This window comes from Carassius gibelio, chromosome B10, assembly GCF_023724105.1.
Source record: "Carassius gibelio isolate Cgi1373 ecotype wild population from Czech Republic chromosome B10, carGib1.2-hapl.c, whole genome shotgun sequence".
In the NCBI taxonomy this organism is placed as follows: Eukaryota; Metazoa; Chordata; class Actinopteri; order Cypriniformes; family Cyprinidae; genus Carassius; species Carassius gibelio.
The window spans coordinates 15862159-15877092 of NC_068405.1; the positions used below are offsets into that span (position 1 = coordinate 15862159).

At 37.5% G+C, this 14934-nt stretch overlaps 2 protein-coding genes across 3 annotated transcripts in view; one reads left to right on the forward strand and one right to left on the reverse strand.

The window, feature by feature from the left end:
* LOC127965827 (E3 ubiquitin-protein ligase CBL-B) overlaps positions 1-3745 on the forward strand; it is a 56927-nt gene extending 53182 nt beyond the window's left edge. The window contains exons 17-19 of the mRNA XM_052566511.1: positions 619-777; positions 880-1002; positions 2005-3745. Of these exons, the coding sequence (XP_052422471.1) occupies positions 619-777; positions 880-1002; positions 2005-2255 (533 nt within the window). The 3' untranslated portion in view covers positions 2256-3745. The remainder of the gene's footprint in view (positions 1-618; positions 778-879; positions 1003-2004) is intronic.
* The window catches only part of LOC127965828 (CD166 antigen homolog), a 62951-nt gene continuing 51392 nt past the window's right edge, over positions 3376-14934 (reverse strand). Inside the window, exons 9-16 of one of the 2 annotated variants that reach the window (XM_052566512.1) lie at positions 13466-13578; positions 13257-13383; positions 13024-13145; positions 10710-10839; positions 8034-8060; positions 7615-7729; positions 7235-7359; positions 3376-5280 (exon numbers count right to left, since the gene is read on the reverse strand). In XM_052566512.1, the coding sequence (XP_052422472.1) occupies positions 7269-7359; positions 7615-7729; positions 8034-8060; positions 10710-10839; positions 13024-13145; positions 13257-13383; positions 13466-13578 (725 nt within the window). In that variant the 3' untranslated portion in view covers positions 3376-5280; positions 7235-7268. The remainder of the gene's footprint in view (positions 5281-7234; positions 7360-7614; positions 7730-8033; positions 8061-10709; positions 10840-13023; positions 13146-13256; positions 13384-13465; positions 13579-14934) is intronic. The other variant, XM_052566513.1, reaches the window with a different exon arrangement.

Sequence of the window (14934 nt, forward strand, 5' to 3'; positions counted from 1 at the left end):
CCATCAAGGAGCACAAAATGAGCTGTGAACCACAACGCAGACTTATTCATTATTGAGTGGCTAATTCTTATTATTAGCTTAAATTATAAGAGCTGTATGATGTGGTTAAGGTGTGTTTGTGCAGTGCTTCTTTTCTGAAACCTAAGTTTAATTAGTTTTTTTATATTTTTACATGTATTCACCTTCACTTCCATTAATCTTTTGTTTCTTTTATATTATAAATTGCCTTTGAGTTTAAGTTACACCACCTTAATAAACTTCAAGGCTTTTTCTCAGTTGCTTAGACACTAAAATTAATTAGAGCGATCTCCCAAAAGAAAAGCTTGCTTCTCCTAAAAACGTGTTTTTCTAAGTTGCAAATATTTTAATTTAGTCATTTATACTGCAGTTTCAAAAATGCTCCCTTTCAAAGTCTATTCTGCATTTATTGAATCAAAAAGACATTAAAACAGTACTATTTAAAAAGTTTGAATTGTAAATGTATGCACGAGTGATATTTTAGCGCCATCTGTTGGTGAGAGGAGGGATTACTGAGGCATGTAGAAAGACTCATTCTCTCTCTCTCTCTCTCTCTCTCTCTCTCTCTCTCTCTCTCTGTCTCTCTGTGTGTTCTCCCAGCGTCTCCAATGGAAGACCCGTTCAACTCTCTTCCTCCGTCCCAGCCTCCTCCTCCTCCTCCCCCCATCAGGAACAGTTTAATAGAACCCTCCTCCTCCTCCCCCTACCCCAGACCTGCCCGGCCCTCGTCTGGACACGATCACTTCCTGCTCAGCCCTGGTGAGGCTGATACCACTTATCTGTGACTATTAATGTAATGCGAATGTCAAATACTGCTTTATTGGAGTTATATTGGCATCTGATCATTGGTACGATTCACAGACACTTTCATAGACCAGTTAAATAACTCGGCTCCCAATCCCCCTGTGAGGAGACAAACCGGGGACAACATGAAGACGCCATTCAAGGCTCCGCAAGACTATGATCAACTGCCGCCAACCTCAGGTACCAAATCAAAAAAGGCTTATAAAGCAAAAATAGCAAACATTTATGTTACATTTTTTTTACAGTTCAGATTTATATTTAATACACACTAGTGTTCAAAGGTTTAAGGCCAGTAATTTATTTATTTATACATATATATATATATATATATATATATATATATATATATATATATATATATATATATATATATATATATATTAATACATTGGATGCATTAAGCTAATCAAAATTCACAGAAAAAAACATTTGTATTGTTGGAAAAGATTTTTGTTTTAAATAAAATTCTTTTGAATTTTCTATCCATCAAAGAATATAAAAATGACCACGGTTTCCACAAAAAAAAAAGAAACAAAACTCTTTTTAACATTCATAATAGGACATTTCTTGAGCAGCAAATCAGCATTTTAGATCGATTTCTGAAGGATCTTGTGACACTGAAGACTGGAATAATGGCTGCTGAAAATTCAGCTTTTACCATCACAGAATAAATTACGTTTCAAAAAACACTAAATATAAATTATTATTAAATGTTATTTTAAATTGCAATTATGTTTTACAATTTTGCTGTTTTTACTATATTTTTGATCGGATAAATGCATTATAAGAAACTTAAAAAATACAAATAAAAACCTGTAAAGTGTGTATTTATTATTATATTCACAATAAAGCCAAGCCTCCCATACCTTACACTTAAAATGATAAAATATTAATGATGGGAACAAACATTGCTTGCACATGGGAACAAACATTGCTTGCACATCTATAATACACGTAATATCCTGATAAAACAGCTGTGAGTGCAGTGTGTTGTTCTGAATACAAAATAGCCTTACAGCTTTATTAAATGAAGCCATTATCAAGATGAATGCACTCGATGAATTATTAATTATTAGCCTGTAATGGGGTTTTAATGTGTTCAGAGTCTTTTTTTAGCGGGCCTGCTACCATCCACTCTCAATGGCCCTTTTTGACCAAACACTCTTTGTTTCCTGTTCACAGTGGCCGGAGATAGCTTCAGGGCACCTGAGAGACCTCCGAAACCACTTCCCAGGATCATCCCACCAGACATCCACAGAAGACCGCACGAATCGTCCCGGGAGAACGTCGACGCCAAGATCGCCAAGCTGATGGGGGAGGGCTACTCGTTTGAAGACGTGAAACGAGCGCTGATGATCGCGCAGAACAAGGTGGACGTGGCACGGAACATTTTGCGGGAGTTTGCGCTAGTCGCCCCCAGGCAGGGTCTGTAGCCAGGCGCCGCGGTGATTTCAAACTATCTACAACTGTCTCTGAGCGTACAAACCGCAGGCTGACTTCTGCTTGCTTTTGTTTAGCACATACAGCAAATGAGATGAAAATGTGTGCTTTTACGCCAAAAGGGCCCTGTAACGGGGTGTTGCATTTGTAACAGTGGAATCCTGTGAAAAAAAAAAAACGAAAAAAAGCCTTGTGTTTACAGTGACGTGGCTTATCTGCAGCGCTCAGGTCATCGTCGTTACAGCTCGGGACGTTCAAGAGAGAAACCCAAATAGAGTTTTTCAGATTTGGAGGTGTCCATCCACATTTCAGAGTGGATTTGCAGCGTCCTTCAAAGCGGTGGCGTTTGTACTTCTCTGAGATTGGCTGGATGGAAATGAAAGCAGCTCTGAACGCTTCTGTTTGTGTTGCCAGTGTCTGCAGGCTGTTCATGCCTTTCCTTCCACTGCTGCTGCTGCACACACACACACACATTACCCACGTCCAGCCGCTCCTTCCTGGCCTCTTGGGTATCATGAATTTTACAGTAATGGCTCTTGCTGTGACCGTTTCTCCTTTATCTCATTAATTCGCCGTGAACACGACAAATCAGATCGTTCGAGGCAGAAAAAGAGATGGACATCGAATAGAAGGTTCACAGTTCTCTTTTCTCCTCTTTTTCAGTTTAGCTGCTTTTTAGCAACTCTTAACGGACGCCTTTGACAACTGCGTGCATTCCAACATTGGCAAGCAAGGGCTGATATAGTTGTTTCATCTTCTGTAAATAGGGCCTGCTAACTCGTGAAATAAAACAAATCCGAATGCCTGGTGAATGCATCGGTTCCTTATTTATTTTAAAATTAGTGCAGTGCAGGAGAAGCCACCTAAATCTTCTCCTTCCCTTTTTTCAGTTACCCTCAGCCCACTTGCACTGACGCGATATGCAAAAAAAAAACTGGACATGCACCATTTGTGTAAGCGCCTGGCAAACAAACCAAAAACATGCAGAATATCATCTACAAGTCATTTTAATGGTTTGATGTAATAGTGATTTCCACAAACTGAAGAAAACTCCAGCAACTGCTTCATTCAAGGCCTTTTAGGAGTTCTGTGAAGCTGGACCGCTTTGACTCCTTGTTTTTTTTTCACTGGCTGTTTGTCATTCCTCCCTATCAGTTTTTCTCTTGAACTTGAAACTTTATTTTTGCACTGGTCTCTCTCTCCATCTTACACTTGAAATCTGAGAACTGAGTGGACCCTCCAGTGGAAGAGGACGTGGCCTTCGACAGGTTCACAAGGGGAACGCTTTCTGTTCATTTCCCCTCTTCTTTTTACGAGATTATACTTTGTTGGAAAATGCCTTGTGGATCATTTAAAACCAGTGATGTGTGCAATTAATTTATACTTGGAGATTATTATTTTCTTCTTTCAGTAATGTTGGTAACCCGTGATCTGTTCTTGTGGAGAAAAAAAAAAAAGTTTTATAAAAGCCAGTATTAACATCTGGGATGGGTGTGTGTTTTTTTTTTTTTGTAATAGTGGATAAAAAAAAACTCAAACTTTCAAAATGTACACTTTTATTGTCAACAAAAGTACAAAAACAAAAGTCAGTATTTACAATACTTTATGGCCTTCTTTTGCGGTTACCCTCTTTGGTTTCACTGCTGACCTGATGGTTCAAAATATGCGAGAAGGTGATGCTAAACATGGACATTCAAAACACTTGTTTGTGGAGACGAAACAAAAAAAGTGAAAGCGGAGTATGCGTGACAAAGTTACACTTTAAATAAAAAGAGGTCTCTTTAGTGACTAAGCAGAAGCACAGCTAACCTTGCATTTCTCACACATTATAAATAGCCAAACACGAGCAAGACATTCAAACATATTTACAGCTTCTTTAGACCATGATGAACGAAACCCATCCTTAAAGACCACAGTGTCGGACATCAACCTGACAAACATCGTAGATACAAAAAAACGATGTGTAAGAAAAACAAAAGATGCAGTATTTGTAGTCCGAGGGATGTGCAAAACTGAAAGGCTATACAGTGAAGTTTCACATTAACATACTGACTGAAGTTTGCCTTCCAATACTTTCTGTTAAGGCAGAATAATGGGGCTATTCTTTTAGATTTACTTCCTACCAAAAAAATAAAAGCTCTACATGCAAGGTCGCTACCACCCAATCTGATTCCAAGAGCTGATGTTGTCTTGTTTATACTATATGCAAATCAGGTCTATGTCATTACGTTAAACTCTAGCGGTCGGTGTTCTTATGAGTTCAGAGCAACCTGAAGGCCACTGGGTGTAGCAGAAAATCTCTCTATGGTATGCTAAATTTCTAAACCCGTTTTCACTATATGGCCACTTGGAACTAGAGAAATTAACATGGGTGTCATAGGACAGTAACATAAAGAGGTACCGATAAATAAACATGAGCGAACAGAGGTTTAACAGCAGTGAATCATCATTCTTCCAGCATCTGACCGCCATCTGAGGACTTCTCAATGAGGGACTGTCCAATATCAATGCGTAGTCCCAAAATCCATTATTATCCGTTATTTTTTTTTTTCAATAATCCCAACGTTAAGTAGTGAACACATTCCCCGTATTTACACAGGCCTAAAAAGTGTACAGCGAATTTACATTTTTATTTATTTTTTTTAACTAGAGAGGGAACAAAACAGCTGTGCCCACCACATTAGCAATGTGCATGAAACGAGAACATCACTGGGAACACAAAAGAAAAGTCAGAATCAATCAAAAGTAAATGCAGTCCTCAGTGCAGACTAAATTTACAGTACAAGTGGTTTTCTCTTTTACACTTTTGAATCATGGTGGAGGGGTTTTCTTTCTTTTTTCTTTTTTCAACATATGGTTCATTCGGAATCGGAAATATTCTGAAAACATTCGGTGATGCGTGACGCGCAAAAGCAGCCTGAAGGAGGCGTCGCTGTCCAATCAGATGTCTGGAATTAGATGATTGAAGTGTGTAGTACTGCACATTCAGTGTGACAAGGCCTCTTTCCTGGTTCGTTCCTGGTATACAAACAGAAACAAAGAATGTGATTAGAAAAGATGAGAAGATAAGAATAGCCTGACATCAAAATATTGAGTTGCCATACCTATTAGCTACTGTAATATACTACATTGTTTACATCATATTGTAATAATGATAGTCTTAAAGGGATAGTTCACCCAAAAATGAAAATACTGTCATCATTTACTCACTTTCGTGTGGTTTCAAACCTGTATGAGTTGCTTTGTTATGTTGAACACTAAAGAAGATATTTTGAAGATTGCTGGTAATAAAACAGTTGGTGGTTGCCACTGACTTCCATAGTAGGAAAAAAAAATACTATGGAAATCAATGGTAACCATGATTACCAGCAATCTTTAAAATATCTTCTGTTCAACATAAGGGTGAGAAAATGACAAAATTTTCATTTTTGGGTGAACATGGAGAAAACATCAAAAGAAAACCTCGGTTGTGACTCACATGTGACTCTGTTTTGATATTTTTTTACTTGAGTGAAAAAGTTCTCCATTTGGTGGTATAAATTAAAGATTCCTCATATTAAACCACCAAAATAAGAACATGAGGATTAGAAAGGTCACAATGTTCCTCAGCTATTTGCGAGAAACTGTATGGTTCACACCAAAATGAAAATTCGGTCATTAATTACTGAACCTAATGTCGTTCCAAACCTTAAGACCTTCGTTCATCTTTGAAACACAAATTAAGATATTTATATGAAATCCAAGAGCTCTTAGACCCTGCAAGGACAGCAAGGTAACTACCACGATCAAGAAACGTAGTAAGTGCATTGGTAAAACAGTCCATGTGATTTCAGGGGTTCAACTGTAATTTTATGAAGCTACGAAAATACTTTTATGTGCAAAGAAAACAAAAATAACTTAATTCAACAACTCTTCTCCTAATAACCCGGTGGGGAGTAGAAGAACTGTTGATGAAGTCGATATTTCTTATTCTGATTTTATCAAGAATATCTTAATTTGTGTTCCGAAAATGAATGAAGGTTTTACTGGTTTGGAACGATATGAGGGTGAGTAATTAATGACAGAATTTTCATTTTTGGGTGAACTAACTCTTTAATTTATATATGAAATTGAGTAACAATAACTAGCAATATGTGTGACTTATATTGAAGACATTACATTTCTTCAAACAACGTAAATACAGTAGATTTTTAAATATTTGTTTAGTGGCATTTTTTTAATGACTGAAAGCGAGTAGATACAAACGTCTTTATGAAACGTATTATTGATTATAGCCATTCAACATCACAGTATAAAGGAGAGATCAACATTTTAACATTTTACACTTTAACAAATAACTTCTAATTCAACTTCAAAACAATCTTAACATAAACTCATTTTAATGTCATATTTAGCTACCTGTGCCATTCAGCAAATAGGGAATATACAAAAATTGATTAAAGTTATCAAACACCAAATTCTAAATCAAATATATATGAATCCTTAAAGCTACAAAAGTTACTGATTTCCTCTATTTTTCTTTTGTTATTTGAGGAACAGACATCACAGCAGCTGGTTTATTAGGTTATTTGGCTGCTATTTCTTTAAGAGCTGCCTCTGCGGAACATGACGCGGATCTGACACCCTTTGAGTTTTCTCACAACCTTTTAAATTTTATTTTGCTATAGTATGAATGAAATGATATATAGTGCGCCGGCGCATATGTTCGTGCAATTGCAGAGCATGTTTAACATGCGCAGAATAACGGCAGTCAGGAGAGGAAAACTTGTTTTACTGACAAATGTCCTAACAACATCTCATCTGACCTTCACTGATGTTCAACTGAAGCTCCCTCATCACCTGTACCGTTTCTGCACTCTTTTTACTCGCACCTGGCGTAGGTATTATTATTATTATTATTATTATCAGGTGTGAATTTTCCACCCTGCTCTGAGCTTTGAAATGGTAAAATTGCAAGCGAAAATATCCTCACCTTCTTTGTTCTTCTTTGACGGCTCTCTTCTCTTTTAGACATCTGGTTTATGATTGTTCTCCTCCAGTTTCTTACTCTCCTCTGAAGTGCCTGCCTCTTTCTCGCCGGTTTTCCAGCTGCCTTGTCTAACAGGACAATTTTACCTTGATTAATCTTTCAGCACATTTCAAACTGAGCTCTTGCAAGCTAGACCGTTTCTAGCTCGCTTGCTTCTCTTGTCAATCTGAACAAATCAAGATGATTTATAACAGCAGACACTGTGACTTCTACTGCAATCATAGGTACTTCATCTGTACAGGTTGTAATTTAAACCTAGGCGATGAAATATACTCTAGTTTTTCATACTCTGCTTATTTTTGTGATGTCATGTTGCACCTTACCTTGTTTTCTTGATATAGATCCAGTAGATGAGTCCCACCAAAGCAGCGGCTACAAGCAGCCCAACCACAATACCCACAATCACTTTGGCCTGCTCGGTGCCGTCTTCGTTTTTCTCTAAATGCGATGGAAAGATAAACACGTTATGAATTCTTTTAAAGCATTATGACTCTTCACATGGAAAGGCAATCATGGGAAATAAACAAATGATTGACAGAATCCTGCTATTTGAGAAAATGTAAAGCCGGGGGTTATTTCAGGATAACGTTTTTCAGGTATGACGGCTAAAAGAAACCATTCAAAAATGTGAAGGCACAAAGTTTGCATGATGTCAGGATGCTTGACACCCTCCGCGACTCATGATCTTAACCTTTACTTCATTTTAAGTGAAATTCAAGTGAAGGAAATCAGATGGTCTTACCTGGTTTGGACTTGTCCTCCTCAAATACTGAAATCAGATATACAATCAAATTAACTTTGGGTGCAAAATTAAATCAAATGGGCATTTATTCAAAATTTGGTGCGAAGAAAAGCCACCACCCGACTGTGGTTAAGATGCAAAACCAATTCAAATCAGAAGTGAGTACGGTCCAATCAGATTCTAGTAAGGAAGAGTACCACAAGCATGCGATTGCAGTCGGAAAAAGAGGAAGAGAAAAAGGTACGGCAGTCCAAGCACCCTGACACAGACAAACAAAACCAGAACCAAAGCCAGAAACAAGAAAGAGAGCCTCATGCCCTGTGAGTGAACAACAGGACCTGAGAGAGAGCAGCCAGCCCTGTCTTTCCAGTGTTCACACCGGGACACTAATACTACTACTACTACAGTAATAGGCCACTAAATCTGTATGGAGCCAGAAGAGTCTCAATAAAGATAAATGCACACACTACAGTCACATATGCACACATAGGATTCATACATGCACACACATAATTCATAAATACACACACAGGATACACAAATGCACACAAAATTCACAAATGCACACACAAAATTTAAAAAGCACAGAAGATTCACAAATGCATACAAAATTCAGAAATGCACACAAAATTCAGAAATACACACACAATTTAGAAATGCAAACAACATTTACAAATGCACTCAAGATTCACAAATGCACAGGACAAGATTCAGAAATGTATTTCTGATGCACACACACATATATCTTGATTTACAAACTGCTTGCGGTCTGTGAACTTCACTGCATTTGTGTGTGAATTTTGAGACTCCCTTGACTCGGCTTGACACACAAATGCCTTTTTTTAAACAGGGAATGATCTGCAACCAATCAGATATCTCCCTTGTTTTAGCCAATCACAAGAATGCACCCCACGTGGGGGATTGTTTACTTATAAGCCAATCAGCGAACGACTCACTTTCCTCACGCAGCGAACGACTCCCTTTCCTCAGCGAACGACTCACTTACCTCACACAGCCGCCGACTCACTTTGCGCAGCGAACGACACACTTTCCTCACGAGTCACGCAGCGAACGACTCACTTTCCTCACCCAGCGAGCGACTCACTTTCCTCACGAGTCACGCAGCGAACGACTCACTTTCCTCACCCAGCGAGCGACTCACTTTCCTCAGCGAACGATTCACTTTCCTCACGAGTCACGCAGCAAACGACTCACTTTCCTCAGCGAACGATTCACTTTCCTCACGAGTCACGCAGCGAACGACTCACTTCCCTCAGCGAACGATTCACTTTCCTCAAGCTGCGAAGTTGAGCGAACGATTCACTTTCCTCACGCAGCGATCAACTCACTTTCCTAAGCGAACGACAGCCGGAGACCCACTTTTCGCAGCCAGAGAGCCACTTTCCTCTCGCAGCGGACCACTGACTCTCTCTTCATGTAGGGACTGAATATTATAATTAAAGTGACTTCTATATTGCATCCAAAAGAATATTTAGATATATTTAAATATTCAAAAAGGTTTAAACATTTTTTTTTTTTTTTTTTTACTTTCATTAAAATATTTCAATAAAATGAAATAATTGCAAATTTATGAATACATGGTTAACTTTTTTTCTGCAGTCACTGGGCTATATTTATTGAGACATTTTTAAATTTATATTTAGTAAAAAATAATAAAAAATAAACCTGAATTGTAATCTAAACATCTGTATTTTCATACAATTTAATACAATTGCTGTGTGAACAGGTTCATGTGATTGGCTTATAAGTAAACAATCCCCCCACATGGGGTGCATTCTTGTGATTGGCTCAAACAAGGGAGATATCTGATTGGTTGCTGATCATTCCCTGTTTAAAAAAAAGCATTTGTGTGTCAAGCCAAGTCAGGGGAGTCTCAAAATTCACACACAAATGCAGTGAAGTTCACAGACCGCAAGCAGTTTGTAAATCAAGATATATGTGTGTGTGCATCAGAAATACATTTCTGAATCTTGTCCTGTGCATTTGTGAATCTTGAGTGCATTTGTAAATGTTGTTTGCATTTCTGAATTGTGTGTGTATTTCTGATTTTTGTGTGCATTTCTGAATTTTGTATGCATTTGTGAATCTTCTGTGCTTTTTAAATTTTGTGTGTGCATTTGTGAATTTTGTGTGCATTTGTGCATCTTGTGTGTGTATTTATGAATCATGTGTGTGCATCTATGAATCCTGTGTGTGCATATGTGAATGTAGTGTGTGCATTTATCTATATTGAGACTCTTCTGGCTCCATAAATCTGTGTGGAACATGCTAGCTTTACCAATCTCCTCACATGCACATAAGAGATGTTAGATATGGCATTTACTTATCAGGGCTGTCAAACTAGTATTATTTGTGCAACTAAAAAACGTAAAATAAGACAAAAATGTTACATTAATAATGCTAATTCTTTATTATTGCAAAACTACTGTGTTTCACCTATTTCTGTAAAATATGTCAAATAAACAAGCAATCTCAGTGCTTGTTCACGCTCATAAACCACTTGTTATTAACCATGTCAAATATGTAAGCTAATGTTAAAATTTTTTTAAATGTGTTCTTGACAGCCCTATAATATGCGCCTTTTAAAGGGGTCGATTGAGTGGTTAGTAAGCAGTTCTCACAGCGGGAACCCCCTTTAGCGTGTTCAGTACTTACGAGAAAACACGCTGATCTCCTTCGTGTCTTCACCGAGTTTATTAGTCACGAGACAGCTGACGGTGAGGTTCTTGCTGGGCACTACGGTCAGTTTGTATGTGGCCTTCCCGTTATTATATGACACTTCATCCTGCAGGACAACAACAACTGCAGTTATTTTTTACAATACTTTTTTTAAAAACAGAATATTAACTGTGTATGAATATACAAATAAGCAGCAAGAGTCAGCAAGCACAAAGTTGGTTTCATTATCGGACTTGTTTGCTTCAGGCGCTATTTAATACACGTCTCCGCTAGAGGGCGCTAATGATCCTCAGCTCATTTATTATCATAAAGCCAGCACTAGCACCACCAACCACCACACCCAGCGCTAATGGAAAGTCTCATAGAAAACACACACATCTCAGGGTCGGAAAAAACGAGTGCAATGTGTGTCAGTAATCACACAGCCATTAAATGAGTTTCCGTCACAAACACACTTCAATATCTGTGCCATTAAGGCAGACAGACAGTGAGAGCTGAACCTCTCACACAGAGCGCAGCGTGAGTAAGCACGTGACTTATACCAGCACTGCGATCCACAGGAGCACAAAGCAAAATATGCCAGAAAAAAGCAGCCATTAAGATACAATCAAGTCCAAATTAATAGTAAATAATGTACTTCATGATTTATTTCATAGAAACACAAGTTGTTTATTATTATTACACAACTTGGTATTTTTTTTTTAAAAGTTATCACTTCCAGAACAAATATGTCATTCCCATTTGTCATCCAAGATGTTCATGTCTTTCTTTCATCACTCTTAAAGAAATAAATGTTTTTTGAGGAAAATATTTCAGGAATTGTCACCATAGTGGACTTCAAATGGCTCTAAACAATCCCAGCTGAGGAGTGTCTTATCGAAACTATCAGTAATTGTATATATATATATAAAAATTATATATATAATATATATATATTTTTTTATAGCTCATTTTGTCTAGCTCTGGGTGAACGCTGCATTCCGGTTCATGACAGTTAGGGTATGTTAAAAAACTCTCATCTCATTTTCTCCTCCAACTTCAAAATCGTCCTATATAGCTGTTTTACCTTTTTATACGTTTATATAAAGGGCGTTTGACCTTCTTTGCATGTTCACTTTTTAAACACTGGTACTTATGCAGCAATGTAGGATGATTTTTAAGTTAAAGGAGAAATTTTTTTCAGCATACCATGATTTGAACGGGACTGCACAGAGCATACATGCGCATTGCAGAGCTTCACAAAAGGAGCATTTGAGGTTAAAAAGTACATCGATTTTTATTTTATTTTTAGAATATGACTGATCGTTTCGCTAGATTACCCTTCTGCATTGAAACAGCATTTTTGAAGTTCAAACTCACGGGCACCATAGAAGTCCATTATTTTGAGATAATTCCTGAAATGTTTTCCTCAGAAAAACACAATTTCTTTAAGACTGAAGAAGGAAAGACATTAACACCTTGGATGAGAAGGGGGTGAGTACATTATCTGTAAAAAAAATTGTTCTGGAAGTGAACTAATCCTTTAAAGAAGCCTTAGATTAGGCTATGCCTACCAAGGCTGCATTTATTTGATCAAAAATACAGTAAAAGCAGTAATATTTTAAAATACATTTTTAATAAATGTTTTATATTTTAACATATTTATTTTATTGATGGTCAACAGCAATTATCTACTCTAGTTTTTAAGTGTATTTTTAAAAGCTATTTCAAATTTTAATAACATATTTCAAATAAAATCAATTTTCATAGTAAGGTAAACATAACTATATATCATTCAATATTCAGTTATCTGAAATTAGGAGGAGAAGCAAGTAAGAATTGGTATCAAATTTATTAAAGTGTTTTTTTCTTCACTGTTCGATTATTAAAAAATAAAAGGCATTTAGGAAAGTGGCGAAACGGTCCTCTGTGGAAATTCACTTCGTGTCAAAATAAAAAAGGCAGAAACAAAGGCAAAGACACTCGAAAATACCAGAGACTTCAGTCTGTGAAACACAGGACGAATAATATGTGTGCGATTCCAGACATTTCCATCCCAGGACAACTGTTCCCTTTTTAGCATAAATTGAAAGTTGGCTCTTCGCTTCTGGGTGCTGAAAACCCGTGACCTCAAACACCTGTGCACCTTTCATCTAGTCTAGACCGGAACTGAGTTAAATATCTGGGCATCTTTCCTTCTTGCATAAAAAGATGCAAGGTTCTTTTGGGACAAGAGTAATGTCTACAACATGATGATCTAAATCCGATCAGATTCAGATCTATATTTAATCTGACAGTGATAGTGACTCACGTTAGTTCCGTTGACACTCCACTGCACGTCAGGTTTAGGTGAACCTTCTGCCTCACACGTCAAGACTTTGTGTTTGCCGTCACTGCTGCGATGCTTTGTCAGACTTGTAATTTTAGGAATACCTAGAGATAATATAATTTTTAAACACAAACACATACATATATTAACAGTGTTTCAGATACAAATGATTCATAAAATGGTGAAATATTAAAAGTGTGTATAATAACTCCTACCTTCCACAGTAAGCTCAAAGGACAAACTGCGTTTGATTCCTTCAATGGACACGTCACACACATAGAGGCCTGCATCACTATATGTCAACTTGGAGAAGTCGGGCAGTTTGTCTAGTTTGCGGTTATCCTGGAGAAATCAAAAGAGTTGTTTGTTTAGCATGGCTAAATGAACCTAACCCAGATCTGTTAGATTCCCTGCAATCTCTTACCTTAGTCCATGTCACTTTTGCTTCAGAAGAGGCGTTCTTATCCAACGACACAATCAAGTTTTCCCCAACATTTTTTAACACCTTGCCTGTAGGAGTGAGGCTTACATCCAGAACTGAAAAAAGACAGAAAGTAAGGAGAGATGACAAGCGTGTTTTTGTACACCTGTCCTAAAAATATTCCAACCACCGTAGACGCTGATACGCATCACACTTCTTCGCCAACTCAGAATGCTAAGGCCCTCCTCGTCGCCCTTATTCTCGCCTGAGAAATTGTTTTCTATCCTCACATGGACAGCTGAGATGCCACCAGGTTTGAAATCATGCCGCACAGACGCCGTGAAATACTTTTGAATCTCCAAACCGAAGCGTCACTAAATCAATATTATGGAGATCATCGTGCCTTTTGAACCAAACAGACACACACACACACTATCATCTCAATGAGAATTATTGGAAGGCCAGAGTGTGTGAGCTTATCAGCGAGCTTGAGACTGTAGCAGCCTCAAAAACTCCTAATTAAGCTGTCTGCCTGCTGTCCCGCCCCCTTCGCTAATCCTACTGAAGATAGATTTGATTAACATTTCGCTCATGCATTAATTCATACTATAAAGAAAGGAATTAATTGGAAAGGAAAAGTTTGGCACATGTGTTCAACGGCAGGGGCAGTTTATTCAGCCTTGACTCTACTGCAACTCTGGGGCAAACAACAGCTTGAGAGTTGGGTTGAGCTAATGTTGTTAGATTTTACACTTTGCATCTTTTAAGCCCAAAAATCTAATAAATGTTGCTTAATGTTCTAATAAGTGGTAAATTTACGAAAACATTTTTTTTAGGTATTACAAAAACAAAAAAAAGGCTCAGTACAATGTTTTACATCTCTGCTTCCCTGGTGAGTTTCTTATTCATATTAATACATTCCACAAACAGAAAACTGGTCAAATGAAACTACAGTGAATAGGTAATTCCCCAGAAAACACTAGTAATTTTTTTTCAAGGCTAGATTTTTCAATGCATCTGCATTTATTCATGATCCATAAATGCAAACAGTATGCTAGGAGGTTAGATGGTAGTTCGCAGCAGGCTGGCTAAAATGCGTGAGTCATTTAGTTGAGAATACATGTTTTGGATTTGAATTTATTACAGTTCATTGCCAAGAAGAAAACGCAAGCTACAGTACAATGTTAGTGAAAACAGGCTGGCTGTTTTAGATAGATATCACTGAACATCGATGTACACGTTAACCATGTTTTCAGAAAACCTCACACTTTTTTTTTTTTTAAATGGAGAAAGCATGTGTCGGTTGCCAGAATGAGTAAATAATTCTAAATAAATATTCTATTATATTACTTTGATTAGTGAGGAGGGGAGTTGGAGGAGTCTGAAAAAGCATGCCTCTTGTACTACTTCTAACATATATGCAAAAAAGTTCAAAAAGTGAGTCTCCGTCATGTGACCAAATGTTGAGAAAC